Source organism: Mya arenaria, chromosome 13, assembly GCF_026914265.1.
Source record: "Mya arenaria isolate MELC-2E11 chromosome 13, ASM2691426v1".
Lineage (NCBI taxonomy): Eukaryota > Metazoa > Mollusca > Bivalvia > Myida > Myidae > Mya > Mya arenaria.
Window position 1 is genome coordinate 8,251,178 of NC_069134.1, and position 18,553 is coordinate 8,269,730.

Here is an 18,553-nt window from a genome sequence, read left to right on the forward strand (position 1 = left end):
GTCGATGTACTGAAGATTTACAATACATACTGTTGACATTATTCTCGCTCTTACTTTGTTAGTTTTGTCCGATATAAACAACAAATGTTTTATTGTATTAGTACGAAGATTGTATTAAAGTCGCACTCTTACTCCCAAATAAGATTTACCACAAGTAAAACAATTGTTTTAATTTACGAAAAAGGATGAATAAATGTCGAAAACAATGGTTCTTATGAAGGATACCGAGTTTAATTTGAAAGAATTGTGAAAAAACCACGGTATTTCGACCTTATGACACGATAGAAGATCACGGTAAATCTTTTAGCATTCACCAATCACATTTAATATTTTTGCCTTTCTTGCTATTAAGAACACCTTTACAACCGTGTCATCATTGATTAATATTTTCCATAAATGCATAATTTAGTAAGGGTTATCGCGCAAAATTTATGTTCGTTATACATGTGTATGTATTGATTTTGAATAAGAGTGTCACTTTAAAATATTGAGTTCTTCATGCCGTGTATTGTGTTTGTATCGTCCCGAATTGTATCGCCTGCCCTTGGTTTGTATCACAGTTACTAAGGCTTAATATTTGGATAGCATTTTTGGCCAGTCGAGCTAACTGATTCGTGCGATTTGGTCCCTAGGGTGATCACTTGGACTGAAAAATCATAAACAAACGTGTTCTAATACACTATGATACACGTAATAAACAAATAATCCACTTTTGGTTGTTTATTTTTTATTATTAAATATTCTAAAACTTCCTACACTTTTGAAATAAGCGTAAAGGTAAATTGAGAGAAAATGCAAGTCATATTTCAACATATATCATGGCACTTACAGAGACTACTTTTCATTAAATAATGGAAGAAAATATTTCAGTAATACGGCAATACACACTTATACATAGACACGTTCATTTATACATATACATAAGGTTCAAAATTGTAAATATAGACCGTAGTATTTCAACCATGATTTAAGTTAACCGTTTTAAAGTAATTAATTATAGAGATACTTTCAAATTTTAAAACAAATTTCCTGTCCGGGACAAGTTCTATTTTGAGAACAATACCACTGATTAGTCATTTTTCGCTGGAGGTTAAACCAGACTTTCTGTCAAAATATCGGAACCCAATGACGAGGCATTTCCTTCATTTAAATTTCATCTTGTACGTGCGTGCGTACAGGTACGGTGAGCTTTTCAGTGCGAGCCCGGCGTCGTTAAACTCGACCATCTTTTCTTCACTCTTTAAGGTGGACAACGTTCGTCCCGTCACGTTCATTTCATCTATCAGCTCCACAAGGCACTCCGCTAGATGGGAGGAAAGGTTACAGTATGATATAAAACACGATAATCGCTCAATATGTAAAACGGGCCATTTAAAGAATGAACGTTTTAAAGCTCATTGAATATTATGTATGTTAGAGACAAGGGTAACAAAGCCTGTGATTCGAAATATGACCCATGGTATTGACGAATGATCCTTCATCGGACGCGAACGCTTCCGCTCGTCCGTTTTCTCAAACTTGTAACTGGAGCAATGTTTCTTGCTTAACTCATGCATCGTCATTATGAACAAGAGTGTGGGGTATGTGTTAAATATTATTAGCTAGCTAAGCAATGCACTGCGACGACAACGACGCCGAAATCGCGTCAAATACAACACCCATATGTTGTTCTCAGTTTGCAGCTCGGAAATAAATAAATAAAATTATCTTCACTTACGGAACAGATCTTCGATTGCTTTCCTGTCCATGGTGTGTGGAGGACCTGAAAAGTGTCGACATTTTTGAGTTTGAGCTCAATAACGTTAAAGTTCTTAACCGTTGGCATATGGTCATATTATCTCTTGATGTGCAAACATATGAAACTAGGTTGTAGGACAGTCTACGTGTTCATGTTACCTATATGCCGTCAGTTATTTTTGATTTATAACACAAATCAAGTCGTTTGATTGTTACCTGCCCATACGGAGGAGTCGAACTCGAGGGCCCCGACATAGTAGACCCCGTCCCGGTACAGGACAGACAGCAGGAGGTCCCGGTACCTTAAATTGATTTGGATGTCGTGTATTGATTCCATTACCTAGCACAGATACATTTATCTGAAGAATTTGAGCTGGTTTATGACACAATGTATAAACAAATATGTTGCTGCATGTGTTTGATATTGAAAACGGACAAAAACCAGATTGATATTGATGCATAGCATAAAAAGACGCCGAGAATGTTTTTGAAACATCATACAAGCATTCTTCAGTAATTGAACAAAATCAGATTTTCAGCTCAAAGTCACCAACACCTTGACTTCTGAACATCTGACGTCAAAAACGTTCCAAGTTTGACGGACCCCTACCAATTTCGAGGTCTCTAGGAAAAGCGTTTTTTTAATTATTGATAGAAAACTGCGTATTTACAGTTAACGGTCACAACGACCCCTACCTTTGACCCACCGACCACAAAAGCAAAAGAGTTCATCTGCTAGTTATAAACAGCCTCCCTACAAAGTTTGAGGTCCTTGGGCCATAACGTTCTTCAGATCTTGATCGGAAACCGACTTTCAGCTTAAGGTCGCTACCAATTTGACCTTTGCTCTACTGACATCAAAATTAATATGGTTCATCTGCTTGTCTTGACACATCATACTTCTAAATTTGAGGTCACTGAGTCAAAGCGATAGATATTCAATGTTAACCGATTTTAAACTTACGAACACCTCGACCTTGACCCCCAAAATCAATAGAGTTCATATCATGACCTACCTACCTATTTAGTTTAAGATTCCTTGATCTAAGTTCTTTATCGATTAATCGGAAACAAATTTTTAGCTAAATGTAATATTAAGGTCACCACGTCATTGACATTTGACCAACTTTTGACAAAGTGACCTTAAAATTAAAAGGCTTTATCTGCTGATCGACATGCAAACAGGGTTTAAGAGCCCTGAGCCTAAGCGTTCTTCCGCTATTGAGCGGAAACCTTGGGGACGGACGGATGGACGGAAAGAATATCAGATATCTATATCAAATTATTTTGGGCATAAAATCCTTAGCGCTGTTATACTAACAATTATGAACTTTGGTTTCAACGCGGTTTTTAGTTACGCACGTGGTAGATGAATAAGGGAAATTCTATATTCGAGTGTATAAGGGGTATGATAATAAAAACTAAAAACTGGTATTTATAAAACATCTCCAGTCATTTCGTAACTTCAGTTGACTTCCTGTAATATAAGTTTACACACAGTTATGTGTATAATATACATTAAATGAAATTTAAGTATTTGAGATATTATTAAGTTATTAAGTCATATGACCAGTGAGATACTTCAACTAAGAAAATTACATAAGTAAGGACATAACTTAAGACTTTTTATAAATGCCCGCACCCATTGGCTTCATTGTATCCTGACCCCGCCGTCACGCCATCACGAATTTATTACTTTAAAAAAACCATGAGTAACATGAGACAGAATGATAGTGATTCGCAGTCAAATCCTGCCATCTGGTAGACTCGAAGAAACAGAGTGAGGTACAAGATATCTGGTGGGATACCCTAACTCTTTGCGAACAGACCGTTTGGTTCTTTTATGTGCTCGGTTAAAAGCACCGATACACGGGGTACAACTTTCCTGGGTTGAATTTTAAACCTGTTTCCGTTTGACGCGGCCGGGGTTTGAACCCCCAACATATCGCATCCGAAGCGAACGGTCTATCACCGAGTTATCGGGTCAAGGAATACAGTATTGCTTTATATATCAATATGTTTTAACTTAGAAGTTATTCGTTGTTTAACAGATAATCTTCATTTCACTGTTATTTTCATAAAACATTCAATTGAAAGCTAGATTATATTAATTTGAAGAAAGTGGTAATAAGACAATGATACGGCCATGCTTATTGCATAGTTGGGTTACCTCATGACCTACATTATATTATTGAAACTGTCATATAAAAATATATATAATGAGTTGTCATTTTTATTTAAGATATAGCTTTTTATTAACAATAAGATAATTTTAAGCAAATTATTATAATAAGAAAATCATCCCCGAAACTTTTTCTGAGCTGTGATTAGCCGGGTCCTAACATTCATAAACCATGCTATAATAGCGCCGCAATTTAACAATTGTTTTTTTTTTATCAAACATAATTCATAGTTTTCACAAACGCAAGTTATTTTGTAAACTATATGATAAATGCATCTTGAAGACCGCCATTCATTAGTGTGCAGATAAATAGAATAATAAAAGACAAGAATGTTTATTAAAAAATATACTACACAATGCATATTTAAAATGATCAAACTTATGTAATACAATGGTTTATATATACATGTCAGGCGAAACAGATTTATGAACAGATGTATTCATATCGCAGTTGTAACAACTATGTATTTTAATATAATTGCTTACTTATTGCTTTTAATAAAGATTTATCAGTGCAACAAAAATGATTTGGAGCGACAAAATGATTACTTCGTCTCTTTTGATTTTTATGTTTTGATGCTCACCCGGTTAAAGATATATTGCGATCTTACACTAGGACAATCAATCTTCTCCCACCTCAGGTAAGTAGATCCAATAATTTAACCATGCTAGATATTCTTTTCTCCCACCTCAGATAAGTAGATACAATAATTTAACCATGCTAGATATTCTTATCTTGCCCACGGGCGAAGATAAAATGCCCGTATGGAACTCCTTTTACCACATTGTAATTACATCCCTTGTTGAAGACTGTCGTCAGTAGCATCAAGGAAATCTTGTCTTATGGTAATATTTAGAACGCTAATTAATTATTTCTCGCTTCAAATGTCACCATAAAACAGTTTTCAGGCACCATTCAAGAAATAATGCTTCATTCTTCTTAGAACTATTTAAAAAGACCGATTTGACTATTAACATTAACTGGATCACTGCGCGTATATCCATGACAACCACTTGCTATCACATATCCATACGCAGTTATTTTCACTAAGCAAAAAAGAGTTCCAGCAAAAAATACATTTTTACTTAATTTTGTTTTACTGAGGTGGGAGAAAAAGCATCTACCATAGCCGCTCGTATAAGATAGGTTCATCCCGACCCTCGCGCAAGGTGTTTTGCGGAAACTCGGTAAACCTCATTTCCGCAAAACACCCTACGCTCGGGTCGGAATGAATCTATCTTACACTCTCGGCCATGGAAGATACTTATAATCTTGCCCACGGGCGAAGATAAAATGCCCGTATGGAACTCCCTTTTTAATGGTCACAACATTGTAATTACCTCCCTTGTTGAAGACTGACGTCAGTTGCATCAAGGAAATCTTGTCTTAAGGTAATATTTAGAACGCTTATTAATTATTTCTCGCTTCAAATGTCACCATGAAACAGTTTTCAAGCACCATTCAAGAAATAATACTTCATTCTCCTTAGAACTATTTAAAAAGACCGATTTGACTATTAACATTAACTGGATCATTGCGCGCATATCCATGACAACCACTTGCTATCGCATATCCATACGCAATTATTTTCACTAAGCACAAAAGAGTTCCAGCAAAAAATACATTTTTACTTAATTTTGTTTAACTGAGGTGGGAGAAAAAGCTTCTACCATAGCCGCTCGAGTAAGATAGGTTCATCCCGACCCTCGCGCTCGGGAAACCTCGTTTCCGCAAAACACCCTACGCTCGGGTCGGAATGAACCCATCTTACACTCTCGGCCATGGAAGATACTTTTAATCTTACATATATATGGAGAAGTCGTGATTAAAATAGCATCCATAAAGTTTTCATACTCACTTTATTCTATCGGCGACATTGATGGCAACTATGGACTTCATGTCCCAAATCACATTAAATTTGCCGACCAAAGACCTGAAAAAAATGTTGAATATGTATGACCCCTGCTTAATATTCAACTTATACTGGTAATTAGTGTTGAATACTGTGTTTCGTTATTATACATATGTAATACTTTTAGGCATATTCTAGGCTATATTATTAGTTAACTTACTCGGATATGTCAAATATATCTGCAGCGTAGAGAAGTAATCTCTCATCATTGCTCTGAAAAACAAGAAAAGGCGATACAAATGCAGTTGTCCTAACTTTAATACTACTTCTCGGACTCTGAAGATACCAGACCTCTACCATGACTGTGTTAGAATCAATCAATGTTGAAAGTCGATTAATCATAATACAAAAAAACACTATTTTCGCGACAAAACAAGTTCTGCAGTCATGCAGTAGTTCACGCCCACTAACGTGTGTATAACTAAGCGTGGGCTTGCTCAGCATTTTCTGACATGCGTTTTTAACCTTAGATGTGCCAGAAACCGCTTTAATACGGACATTTCACTATATATATGTGGCACAATACCTTGTAAAGTTTACCGACGCCGGCAACTTCGAGGACTTGGTGAGGTATGTCATGTTCCTGGAACAGCTCTCGTATCGGCTGTTCTGCTATCTCCACCCCAACTACCGTGTGGCCACGCCCGTGCATCCTGACAAAAATATTGCACGCGATTCAGGGTTTTTCGTTCTTTTTTGTTTTGTTTTATATGGAACACTTCAAATTTAGCTTGCATAGCAATAGTTAAATGTGTTTGGTAACTATATAATTCTGTTTTACGGTATAACTAATAGAGAATTCTGTCCTTAGCCATTGTGAAGTATGACGGTCACGAATTCCACTTGACACGTGCACTTTTTCGTTATCTGGCATTATGGCTGACATTACTGGTGTGTCCAGACATACAAGCTAAAGAGTGTCATTGTTATCGAACGGAATCGGATTTCTGGAGTTTAAACCTAGAGTTCAGTATTTATTTCGTGTCGACAAAGTGTTGGTCTCTAAATCTCATATAAAACTTTACCAAATCATATCTTTGGACTTTCCACACAAAGGTACAAACACGTTCTTCGGTTCATCCCCGAATATCTCCTCCTCGTGCTCGTCCAAATACCTAAAATATGGAGAGGCATAGAAGAAACCTTATTGAAACTAAATATATATCTTGCTTTGTGATCTGCTCTTCAACATGATCAGCAGTATATTGGAGCTCAATGAACATGAGCCATTGTTATTTGGGTACCAAATACTGAAGAAAAAATAATTTAAAACCGAAACAGTTCCTACTCCTGCCGAGAAGCTTGCCCGCTAGTAGGAGCAAAACCTGCTCTGCCAACCATTGCTTTACTTGTACCATGAGTGCCGACAAATATGATAGTTATACTTACAACTCTGATACTTGCAACATCTTTCTTTTTGACAATACCATTGTTGAAATGTACGTGGCGACATATAACATACTCACGGGTCATGTTTGTCGAAGTGGAAGCCTGTGTTCCCCAGCGCCCAGCTCTCCACCCACTCCGAGTTGGCCATCATGCCCCTCTCCTCTCCCGCCGCAACCTGGTTTCCAGCCATTAGCACACTAAAAATCAAAGCGCTTAAAGCGTTGAATGGCTTTCAGCCTGCAACGTTTTGTGAGTATGGTCATGTAATTGTAAAACATAATTATTAACATAAAAATCTAAAGATAGTATATGCTCGCTCATAATTTCCTTTGGCAAAATTTTTAGAGTTTTATGTTGATTCTCAATTAGCTCATGTAGTATAAGTCACTTGAAATGTGGAATACGCCAAATATATACGTATATGGTATGGAGTAATTCTCAATATCATATAAAACCTCTGGAGCTTTGGTTTCAAAAACAATGCACTGCCACGGATAAAGCATTTAGGAATTTTATTAAAATCGACTCTACAATTTAAACTTGACTTAAGCGTATTAAATTTACTTCCAGGATATGCCAGCTTAACCAAATGCATCCCAACAAAATGCATTGGACATATTAATTAGGTTTATGTTTAAGGCTTTTTTCTACAACGACAAATACCTGGATCGAATCCCCCGAATACTACCATATATTCCCTGTATGTTTGATGTATATGTATCTTAATAATGCCCTCAACCTATATCACAAAATGAACAAATTACTCATTTATATCAGTGGTTTTTAAATATGCATATATGCATTATACTACATGCTCAAGACTTTGGTCAGGAATTACTGAAACAAACTGAGAAATATTTACACACTTTCTGTTTCATTCGGCATTACATGACTAAGATACAAATTGTAGCAGGTCGATAGCCTGTCAATGCTTTACGCGATTTGATTTGAATGGTAAAAGTGTATAATATGCATTAGTACTGGTTAAAGGTTGTTAGTATGTACTTAAACAAGAGAATGTTCTTACGCGACACCGTCATTTTACAAACACACGGACAAACTATCAATCTTAGTAAAAATGTCAAGTAAGAGCGATTTAAGCAATTTAAAAAATAGAAAATATTCTTATGAATGAACTTCAATAACCAAAAATAAACTGATTGTAGGATAAAAATAAAGAATTATAATTTCATTTAAAACATTATGGTTTGATATCTTACGCCTAAATAGCATTTAATTGCATCATAAAACGATCCATATTTTTTCCGTGTTTTAACGAGTACTCAGAGTTTATTTCCGGGAAATAAAACCTGTCTGAATGCGATGACCCAGATTCTATTATTAACTACAATGTACATGTAGATATTATCGGTCCTCGGCCTTACATGTATTTATTTGATTCAGTACGCGTTCATTTAGAAACTATTTGCAGATTCTGCTTTTTATATTGCGTTCTGTAACTCGCCGATATTGAAATAATTGCTTTTTGTACAATTTTAATCGCGTTATATTACGCTGAACGCAGCTTATTCGAACTATATTAACCACATAACGAAGATTGAAAACTCCTAACAGCGCTACTTTTAGCTAGCTAATAAATATGCAGAACGCAGTCCGTAGCAATTGAAGCAGATTGCTTACTAGGTATTTTCGATGAACTGTTAATGTAAATTAGGTTGCTGACCAACGCAGTTTTAACTGCGCTGGGGTTGAGACGCCCGTGCGCGCATTAATTCGCCAAAAGTTAAAAATGTTATGTCGATCTGCCGATGCGATTTCCGAGATACGGTTAGGCCTAAACAAAAAATATGCCTGTTTCCTGTAACCTGACCGACCGTAATTTTTTACCGCCGACCGCAATTTTTTTATGCCCCAAAATTCGAAAAGTCCGACTTTTAGCGTTCTCTGGCCTGTGTTGACAACGATAATTTAAATAATTTAGTATTGTCCGAATCGTTGCATAGTTACAAACGTTTCCGGTTTGACCAGTTGAAACAATGGCAACAACCTTAATGGCTGTGACGTTAAACTGCAGGGCTTTCAATTGACCCGAGCTCCCGTGTTTTGACGCACATAAATCGTAAATGACCCGAAATCGACGCATCATACATTTGTAGTATGCGTCAGTTTTGACCAGGGATATTTCGGTGTGAGAGTCGGTATCATTTGAAAGGAGCCTCAATGCATGATCTGAATGTTTGTACTGATCGGTAACCATGTCAATTAGCAGCACTCAAACTCAATGACGTAATATTAGCTCCGCCCATTATGCAAATTAACGGATACCTTCCGCTTTTTCGGTAAGTGCGATGGTTTTGAAAAACAACAATGCTAAGATTAATTTTGTTCATTCATTTTAAGTTGTTTTATTATATCTCCGGTTAATTAAAAAATATTCTTATAAGTTTTTAATGAGTTAACAGAAAAATAAACACTTTTCGTACCACATGGTCTAAAAACGCGGGAAACAGGTGCACGCTAACTTCCTGTCAATTTTAATGAAAGTGAAAGGAGAACTGCGTAGATCGTTGTCAGTGTTATAGTTTAGATATAACAAATCATAATTGTTTAACAGTTATGGTTATGCCATTTATGAAAAATACGATGTTGCAATATTGGCAATAGGAACGTTGAATGTTTTTGTTTACTTCCGGAAAAAAGATAAACCTGAAAGTGAAACTGAAAGTTAAAGTAAGAAAGATGTCGTTGCAACTTAACAATCGCTGGTGCATATTGGAATTTGACAAGGATGCGCTGGGTTACATAACGAAGATGCATTAACTAAATAATACGTTCGTCAGAGAAGAAGAAAATGGTATTCATTTTTTATTAGTTAGTCTAAGCTTTTTTGATACTGATTCTAGTCTATTTAAACATATTCCAGTCCAATCTATTATTTTACACTGTTCGCTGCCGAGTCAGCAGGTAAGGTTTAAGTGTCCAAGTAGTGAACAGCGTAGACCTTGGGTCTACACTGGTCCCAAAGATCTGTACAATTCTGACAGCGCTCTAAGAGCTTAATGGTTTAGTCATTGTTTCGAGTCATTTATCCTTCGACGTATTGATTTATATACGTTTTGTGGAGATTCTTGCTTGTTTTTTTTTTGTAACAGCATTTTATTTTATAATAGTTGTCATGTACATTTAATTGTAATACAACTTGATATTATTACACAGTCTATCTTAAAATAGTTTGTGCACTAATATCATGTTTTATTATTACAAAATGAATGCATTTTGAAAGTTTTGTTAAAAACATTTGCCAAAAATAAATTGTCTAAATGATATTTGATTCACTCTTTCACTGGGTTATATTTGCAAAGTGTAAAGATGAACTATAATAATAATAATAATAATAATAATAATAATAATAATAATAATAATAATAATAACAACTTTATTTAACGAAGGTTACATACTAAGTGTACAATCATTACAGACATACTACTTATTTCCAGCATGGCCTTCACACAAAAAGTATTACAAAAACACATGTACTATACATATTAAGCAACATACATAACATACAATCACACTATCACTATCATACATTTCTTCGACAAACACAACTCAGTTTAATATGATGATTATAAATTACAATAATTTCATACTGTAAATAATGTAGATATATTCAGTAAAACCACATTCAATCAATATATTTACATATTTGGTAGTATCCATTACAAGTTGTTGCAAGAATGTCATATACGTACATTAACACAATTCATGTAAACAATGAACTATTTATTATAATGTGATTTAAATAAAGTGTCAAGATTTTTTGTTCATGTGATAAAATTATTTTGCCAATAAGTAGCCTTTTAATGCATGTTTAAAGGCTGGTAGCTTATCTTGACATTTTATGTATGTAGGAAGATTATTCCAAATTTTCATTGCTTTATAGGCAAATGTATTTTTGATATAGTTTGTTCTAGGTTTTACAACAAAAAGATCCTTGTTTTCTGAAGAACGCAAGTTATAGTGCTCATTTTTGGCAAATGTTAACAATTCTGTGAAGTACGAAGGAGTCAAACAATTCATGCTTTTGAGAGATGAGTAATGAGAGATGATAATAGCACCTGTCTTCAAAAGATAGCAACCCAGACTGTTTGAACATGTTTCCACAGTGGCTAGTTCCCGACTTCATTATTAGCTTAATCGCTCTTTTCTGAATGTTAGTGATTTTTGTGGTATCTGAGGAATGTGTAAGTCCCCAGACACTACAACAGTACTCCATGTTTGACATGATATATGCATTATAATACAATGATTTCATCTCGTCTGTTAAATAATATGCTATTCTTCTTAAAAGTGCCAATTTTGAATTAAGCTTATTCACTACAGTCTTAACATGTGTATGCCATGACAATGTCTGATCAACATGCACCCCGAGGACCTTTTGACATTTCACGTTTTCTACTGACAATCCATCTATTGATAGTTCAAGTTGCAATGCATGTTTTGCCTTATAATTAGTACATAGAATCATACATTTGGTTTTTGATGGATGGATTGACATATTATTTGTCTCACACCAACAGCTCACACTATTAAGACTTTTTTGTAGATCTGACTGAATGCTCAATATACTTGGACCTATTTTGTATAACGTGGAATCATCTGCATATAAGTCAATACATGAATTGGAAGAAATTAAAGGCATATCATTGATGTATATTAGAAAAAGTAAGGGACCGAGTATTGATCCTTGAGGGACACCCGACATAGTTTTCATTTTCTCTGAATTTATGTTGTTCCCTTTCACAAATTGCATCCTGTTAGTCAGATAGGACCTAAATAACTTCATAGACCTTTCTGTGAAGTGATAAAGTTTAAGTTTGTGTAAGAGTATTTCATGGTCGACTAAGTCAAATGCTTTTCGGAGATCGAGATAAATGGCCCCTACATAATCGCCACTGTCTATACCCTTCAACCAAGTATCTATAAGATGGGTTAATGCAGTCTAACTGCTTCCCTGGTGAACATACTGACAATGCTCTTAATTGCACATAATGTTTCCACCGCTGGGAGTCGAACCCATGGCTTGCCCTTCAAAAGGATGCATTCTACAACTGAAATACATGTACAATGGCTGTCAAGCTAGCAGTTTTAGCTTATTAGTGGCAGAAAGATTGAATCTATATATCACACTGAATCCTTTTAAAAATAATTCAGCTGAAACAAACATGAATATTGGATCATTCTGACATTTAAAAAAAATCCCTACCTACCGACCCATCTTTTTTCAGCATGTTACAGAAAACAGACATATTTGTTTAGGCCTGATAAAAGTGTGCAGGCCTAGCGGCCTACAGCCTAACAACACAACCCAACAACCGATCCGACTATAGAAAGGGGGTGGCTTATCTGTTAGGGTCAGTACCGATGAAGCATTTATAGCTCAAGAATGTAAACAAACATAACCTATATTGAATTGAGTAGTAGGTAATGTATTGGAATGCTTTCAGATGTTGTTAAATAGGGGCCACATTAACAGATTATAAAACAAAGTGTTAACAGTTTAACTGGCCTAGAAATGTTCCAAAATGTGAAGTCTTTAACCCTCACCAACTGACCCATGCTGATAGGAGCAGGTCATAGATTGTATGGGTGGTATTTGTTGCAGTAAAAGTGCATTTTTATATTCAATGTTTTAATGCTAACACTCATGTCTATAATCTATGTTCTTGGACAATTTAAAGAATGGTCAATTTATATAGACATTCTTTTTCATAATTACTCTAATAACAAGCATGTATATAAGCGCCCTACCCTGCTCTCTCCTATGCAGCCATTATGTTGGATGGCATCATATTGTGTATCACCGGGATGAAAATAAGGATTTTGATCTGTCAAGTTTAGTATCCATAGAGCAAAAAATAACCACTGAATATTCAATCACAATAATTGGGATTTTGTTAAAAAATGACAAATAAATAGATGGAAATGAACAGTCATCACAGGATGTGTTGCATAATAATTTAGAAAATGAAGGCATGGGTCGGAGAATACATTGCCTTCAAAATCAGAGGGAGAATTTTGGAAACTGATAATATTCCGTTCATGTCAGTAACACTCGGAAGAGGAGTTGACATTAAACAGAGATAGATAGATATACAGGCAAGTGAGAAAATGATGAAAATGATGTTAAAGATGGAACATGTACAGAGTATTTGTGTTCACCACCTGTGACAACACATGAACAGGCATGACTACCACATGGACAACATTTAATATCAAGCAGAGATATAAAATGTTCAGGTCAATGTTAGATTACAGTCTAAATGCATGAAAAAATCAGAAGTATTTAAAACAGAAAAGTAGACTATTGCAAATAGTGTTGATGGACACTTTTAAATTACATGCCTAAAATTTTATTGGATATAATGGTTTGATTTAAGGTCTAAATTTGGAAAAAGCTTCCCTGATTTGAAATGCCTTAAAACAGAGGAAAACACCCACCCGCCATTACCTCCCTTTTATATACCAGTTGGATACTTATTCGGTGCGTGTGCAATCGTGCGTGCACTGCTTATTTATGACCTTGTCCAGGCAAACTTACCACCGCAATATCATGGTCCTGGGTGTTTTAATGTTTGGTTTTTATGAACGTATATATATATAAAACTAAATTTAGTATTATACCTAATGTTTACATAGTGAACTTTGAGAACACATCAAGACAACTGTGTGTCGAGCAATATAACAGCTAGTATAGCAGGGATATCATATTATTTTAGCTGTTTAACTGTTTCAATAAGACTTTTGACCATTTAACTTAGCCTCCGACCCCCGGAAGCACAATAGGCGATATCTTCTGGTCAAATAAGCTAACCACTGAGGTCAAAGCGGTAAATTATTAAAAGCCGTACTTAATTGCCATAACATGCTATTATCGTGCTTATAATCAACAAGGCGGTGTTCTCAATTGTGAACCCAAAGGTTCAATGCTACCTTTGGAAGAATTCATTTACTGCGTGAGTAAAACTGAACGGAGTACAATAGTGCATTTGCCATAGTGTCACACAGGAAGGTGCACAAACCATGTCGAGTATATGATGAAAGTTAAAATAAGGTATGAACCATATGAGCTGAAACCTCTGGTATATTATAAACTCTTACCTTAAATCTAAAACATACGACGGCCGGTTTCGATCAATATTGAAGTTATGTTAAGCACTGGAGTAAGAAAAAAACACAAAGGGAGATAACAATGCATAATGTTTTGATTTGATTTACAACATTTATTACGATGAGTTTCAGAGCAATATCTAAAGGCGCAAAATATAGGTTGATGTTTTTTTTTATTTTAAAGCGTCATCATGTTTAAATCATTTTACTTTAATAATCAAAACAAAAAATGCGTTTGATTTAAGTACAGATTATAAGCTTCTGGCATGTGTTTCCGGTCTGGATAGAAAAATCCAACCCGTGGGGCACGTAAGCCGGTAAAGAGGCTTGCCTAGCACCTAACCACTACTGGAGTGACGTCGTCTGTGATCTAATTATTTTCTGCGTGTTAAGATATTTTTTAAAGAGGTCTTTGTCATGGATATTTCAGCTACTTTTATAATGCACCAGTCAATTGTAACCAAGCCCCCCCCCCCCCCCTCCACCCCAGGTCCGGGGAATAGCGGGAACTTTGACTTTCGGTCCAGCAAAGCCCGGGTAAAATTCCCGCCCTGCGCAGACGAATAGCTGGTAAAATGCCCGCCAAATGCCCCCGCACCCCAGGGACCCTAGGTAGGGCCTAATCCCCGCTATATTTGGCGCGAAGACAAAACCACTGCATTCACCCGGATCTGCTTGGCCACCTGGAAGGTAAAAACACGGCCCGTTTCCCCGACTATGCCCGGTATACCCACTGGCCTGGGGACTGGTCACAATACGGGCGCTCAAGATCATATCAGAATATGTAACCTGCTTCAACCTGAACACAAGCAGAACAGTATACGTGTCTGTTGTTCCATGCCATCAAACATGCGTCCATTCTTTACGAGGTATTCGATTTGAGGTATAACTATATGCTTGCACATCAAGCATAATTATATGCTCTGAAATTGTACGATACTGATGTTATTAACACAGTGCCGTAAAGGTAACCAAAAAAAATATGATAATGATATACTGTACGTAGGTTCAGGCGCGTAGCTGCCTGTACGCGAGTACGCGGCTGAATCCACTTGATTCTGACAATACTTTTTTTAAAAATCGGCCCAAGATGCAGTATGCCTACAAGACTACATGATCCTCAAACTTTTCATTTTCCAGTACTAAATAAAGCACACCAGAAGGCCCAGAATGCACCAGATTGCACCATGATTTTCAAAAATTTCCGAGGGGGCAATCCCCCGAATCTCCTTAGCACAAATATGAATCCATATGACAGAAGGCTAGCTACGCCCTTGACGTTAATACTGTTCAATTTGCATCTGAGTCGGGAGCTTCCTCCTGATAAATAACTGGCTTAATATAATCTTATGAAGTATTTTTCTTAAGTTAACATTTTACAAAACACGGATGATGTTGTTTTAAAAGTTTTAAAGATCTACCCGCGCCTACTACGCATATGTACCACAGAGCGACTGAGGGCTTATCGGCTAGTAAATTACTTATAACTGTTTATCTCCCATTAACTGCAGGAAGCCTAGCCATCACTAATTGGCCCTCTCTGATCATATCTGGGTCTGTGAAGTTGATTTCTGAAGGGTCAAGCTTTTATTATTTATTTCATTAAAATAAATACATTTCTTAACTATAAAGAAGATGTGTTTCATGCTTTATTATCTTAACGTAGAGGACATTGACTGAATGCAAATTTATCAAATAACAAGGGAATATTTGATTAATTCTCTATTTTAGCGTTTTTTTTTAATTGATTGAAATACTTCAACTTCTTAATTGCGGAGTAGATGCGTTTTATAATCTATCATTTTACAGTTTTTTGGCATCATATACACTTTTTAACTTTAAAATGAATGAAATCAATTAGACCTATATGAATAAGTTCCATATTTATGTGTTTTAATGATCGTGATAATGGAGTTTGGAATGGTCTTATGTTTTAATTATGAGAATATACATGTATTAATATTTACATTGTATGGTAATTATGGGAACAAAATAGAAACCAATACATTTTTTCATCACATGAAGGTAAAACTTCAAATCGCCGTCCTTTTGTCTGGTTTTAATGTTTCAAGTCTGTTTCATATGCACAGAGAAGGGGGAGAAATAAATTGGCTCGAAAACTTGTCGCGTTCAAGATACTGCATTACGTATAACCTTATACTGATATTGCTACTTGAACTTCTTTTCAGGAACTCTTCAAGAAAACAATAGGGGGGGGGGAATTGTCGAAGAGAAATAGAAACAATATGACCCCTAATTAGGCGTTGGAATTATTATAAACACTCAAACTACATGATAAATTTTGTAGTCTTCATTGAGTATGTGATTTTGTGCATTAGTGTAATCATGTTGCAGTACCAAGTCAAATAATGATGCTGTATGGTTCCTGCCAGTTTTAGTTGGTACAGAAAAAAACTACTTGGTATGAATGAAACTTCCCTGAATGAAAAATAATAATAGCACTGAAATGTTTTAATCATTCATCTTTTTTATTAAGTTTATGTTTAACTTGGATGAAATGTATATTTTTTAAATATATTAGTTTTATAGTGAATTGATTATTACGATTTGAAAATTGACAATGCATTTTTCTGATGTTAACTGAATGAACAGCTATTCTTAGACCGATCTCACTTGCACAAAGTATTACTTCTTAACTGTCTTGAACTGTTGTAGTTGTTAATTTAAAGTATCGGTTGAACAGTTATATTCTTATTGTTTAAGGGGTTACGTCAGTACGTTCCGCTTCTACAGGCCACAATCGTCTTATCCGAACTTCCGGCGATGGAATGGCCGCCTTCTTATCAGACCAATAGGTTGAAACTTCAGACCGAGTCAAGGGACTCAAAAACGAGCACGCTGTTTCCGCTGACGGCACCCTCACCTAGTATGGTGACTACGGCCGTCACCGCCAACCATCAAAACAGAGCGCAAATAGCAAGCGTCAAATACCGACACATCAGAGCAGTATGAGGATGAAATAAATACTGATACAAGAATATCTACTAATGTTATAGTTGCAGGTTAAGCGGTACAGACAACAAATTCAGTAACTGGTAGATCGGCAAAATCGTTAAGGTCCAGGAAATTCTCAAAAGCACAAGAGGAAGGTGAAGAAAATAACGATGAAACGATTGCTCTCTTGAGGGAAAACGAAGAACTTGTCGACGGCCTGTGTAGTTTGAAACTAGAGTTTGGGGGAAATGAGGCAATGCGGCAATGAAAGCAATCAATTCGAAATCAAAGCTAAGGTCGGGCACGGCAAAGCAGAAACATTTACAGTTTCTTTCGCTAATGATCATTTTCCACCGCTAGCAACAAACAGAGCTAAGGATGTTAGCGAGCCCAAAGCCAAGATTTGGACAGAAAAACATGGGATAGTGGCAAGCAAGGCTAGCTAAATAAAATCCATGACTACCATAGGCAACTTATTGACCGTCCTTCGAAATGGGCGATGATACACCATGGCAACGGCGTTCAGTCGAAAATATGGACTTTCGTTTACAGCAAACCAAACGCATGTTGGACATCAGTTTACAGTATCAGAGCTTCCGTCGGAAGTCTCGACAGATTGACAAGTTGTCGAAGAAACTTCTTCGTAAAACCCAATTTCGCTACCTGAACTAACTAAGTACAGGACCCAAGCCGATGGCGACCCTCGACCTGGGCTGCACAACGCCAGGCGGCCGGCTCATCATCGCCAAGCAGGACTTCGATAAGTATCTGCTGAACTTCCGGAAGGCACGCGACGCCCGCCTCGATGAGTCCAAAAATTCGCAACAAACTTATTTCGAAACAGATACAGAACTTCAAAACTTGGAGCCCCTAATGTGTCTTAAAGACTTAGCATGTCTACGAGTGTCCATGAGAACAATACAGGCTTGATTATGCCATCTGATGTATTGTTTTGAGATATATTTATATCTATATTTATAATTATATATTATTTTTCCGACAGCTTTAACAAAAAACAACATGATTCATATATATATATATATAGTTTAAAATGGCTATTAAATGTAGAATAATTACAAATGCGTCAAAAGTATGCCGTGAGGAACTATTAAGCTATTTTAAATTGCACAAAAACGTTAAGACAAAGTACAGCAATGTACTCAGGTAACACTATGCTGTCGCCGCAATGGACAGTAAATCAAAGCACTTAAAGCGCGAACGGCTGTCGGCCTGCTTGGTTTTGAGT

General features: G+C 36.2%; 1 protein-coding gene across 1 annotated transcript; it reads right to left on the reverse strand.

Annotated features, from left to right (window-relative positions):
- Window positions 1-716: 716 nt before the first annotated feature.
- On the reverse strand, window positions 717-14,412 carry LOC128213301 (probable thiopurine S-methyltransferase). The gene is made up of 9 exons (XM_052918903.1): window positions 14,344-14,412; window positions 7,299-7,418; window positions 6,858-6,947; window positions 6,359-6,485; window positions 5,993-6,045; window positions 5,779-5,853; window positions 1,954-2,039; window positions 1,718-1,762; window positions 717-1,303 (listed from the first exon to the last, which is right to left on the reverse strand). Exons 2-9 carry the CDS (start codon window positions 7,409-7,411, stop codon window positions 1,143-1,145), a joined length of 750 nt encoding a protein of 249 aa, XP_052774863.1. The 5' UTR covers window positions 7,412-7,418; window positions 14,344-14,412; the 3' UTR covers window positions 717-1,142.
- Window positions 14,413-18,553: the final 4,141 nt, after the last annotated feature.

Excerpts from the sequence above, each read along its gene's own strand:
- LOC128213301 (XM_052918903.1), bottom strand. The coding sequence starts at position 7,411 with ATGGCTGGAAACCAGGTTGCGGCGGGAGAGGAGAGGGGCATGATGGCC. Across the intron at positions 6,046-6,358 it reads GCGTCGGTAAACTTTACAAG|AGCAATGATGAGAGATTACT; the intron begins GTATTGTGCCAC and ends CTTGTTTTTCAG. Across the intron at positions 1,304-1,717 it reads AGCAATCGAAGATCTGTTCC|CGGAGTGCCTTGTGGAGCTG; the intron begins GTAAGTGAAGAT and ends CCTCCCATCTAG.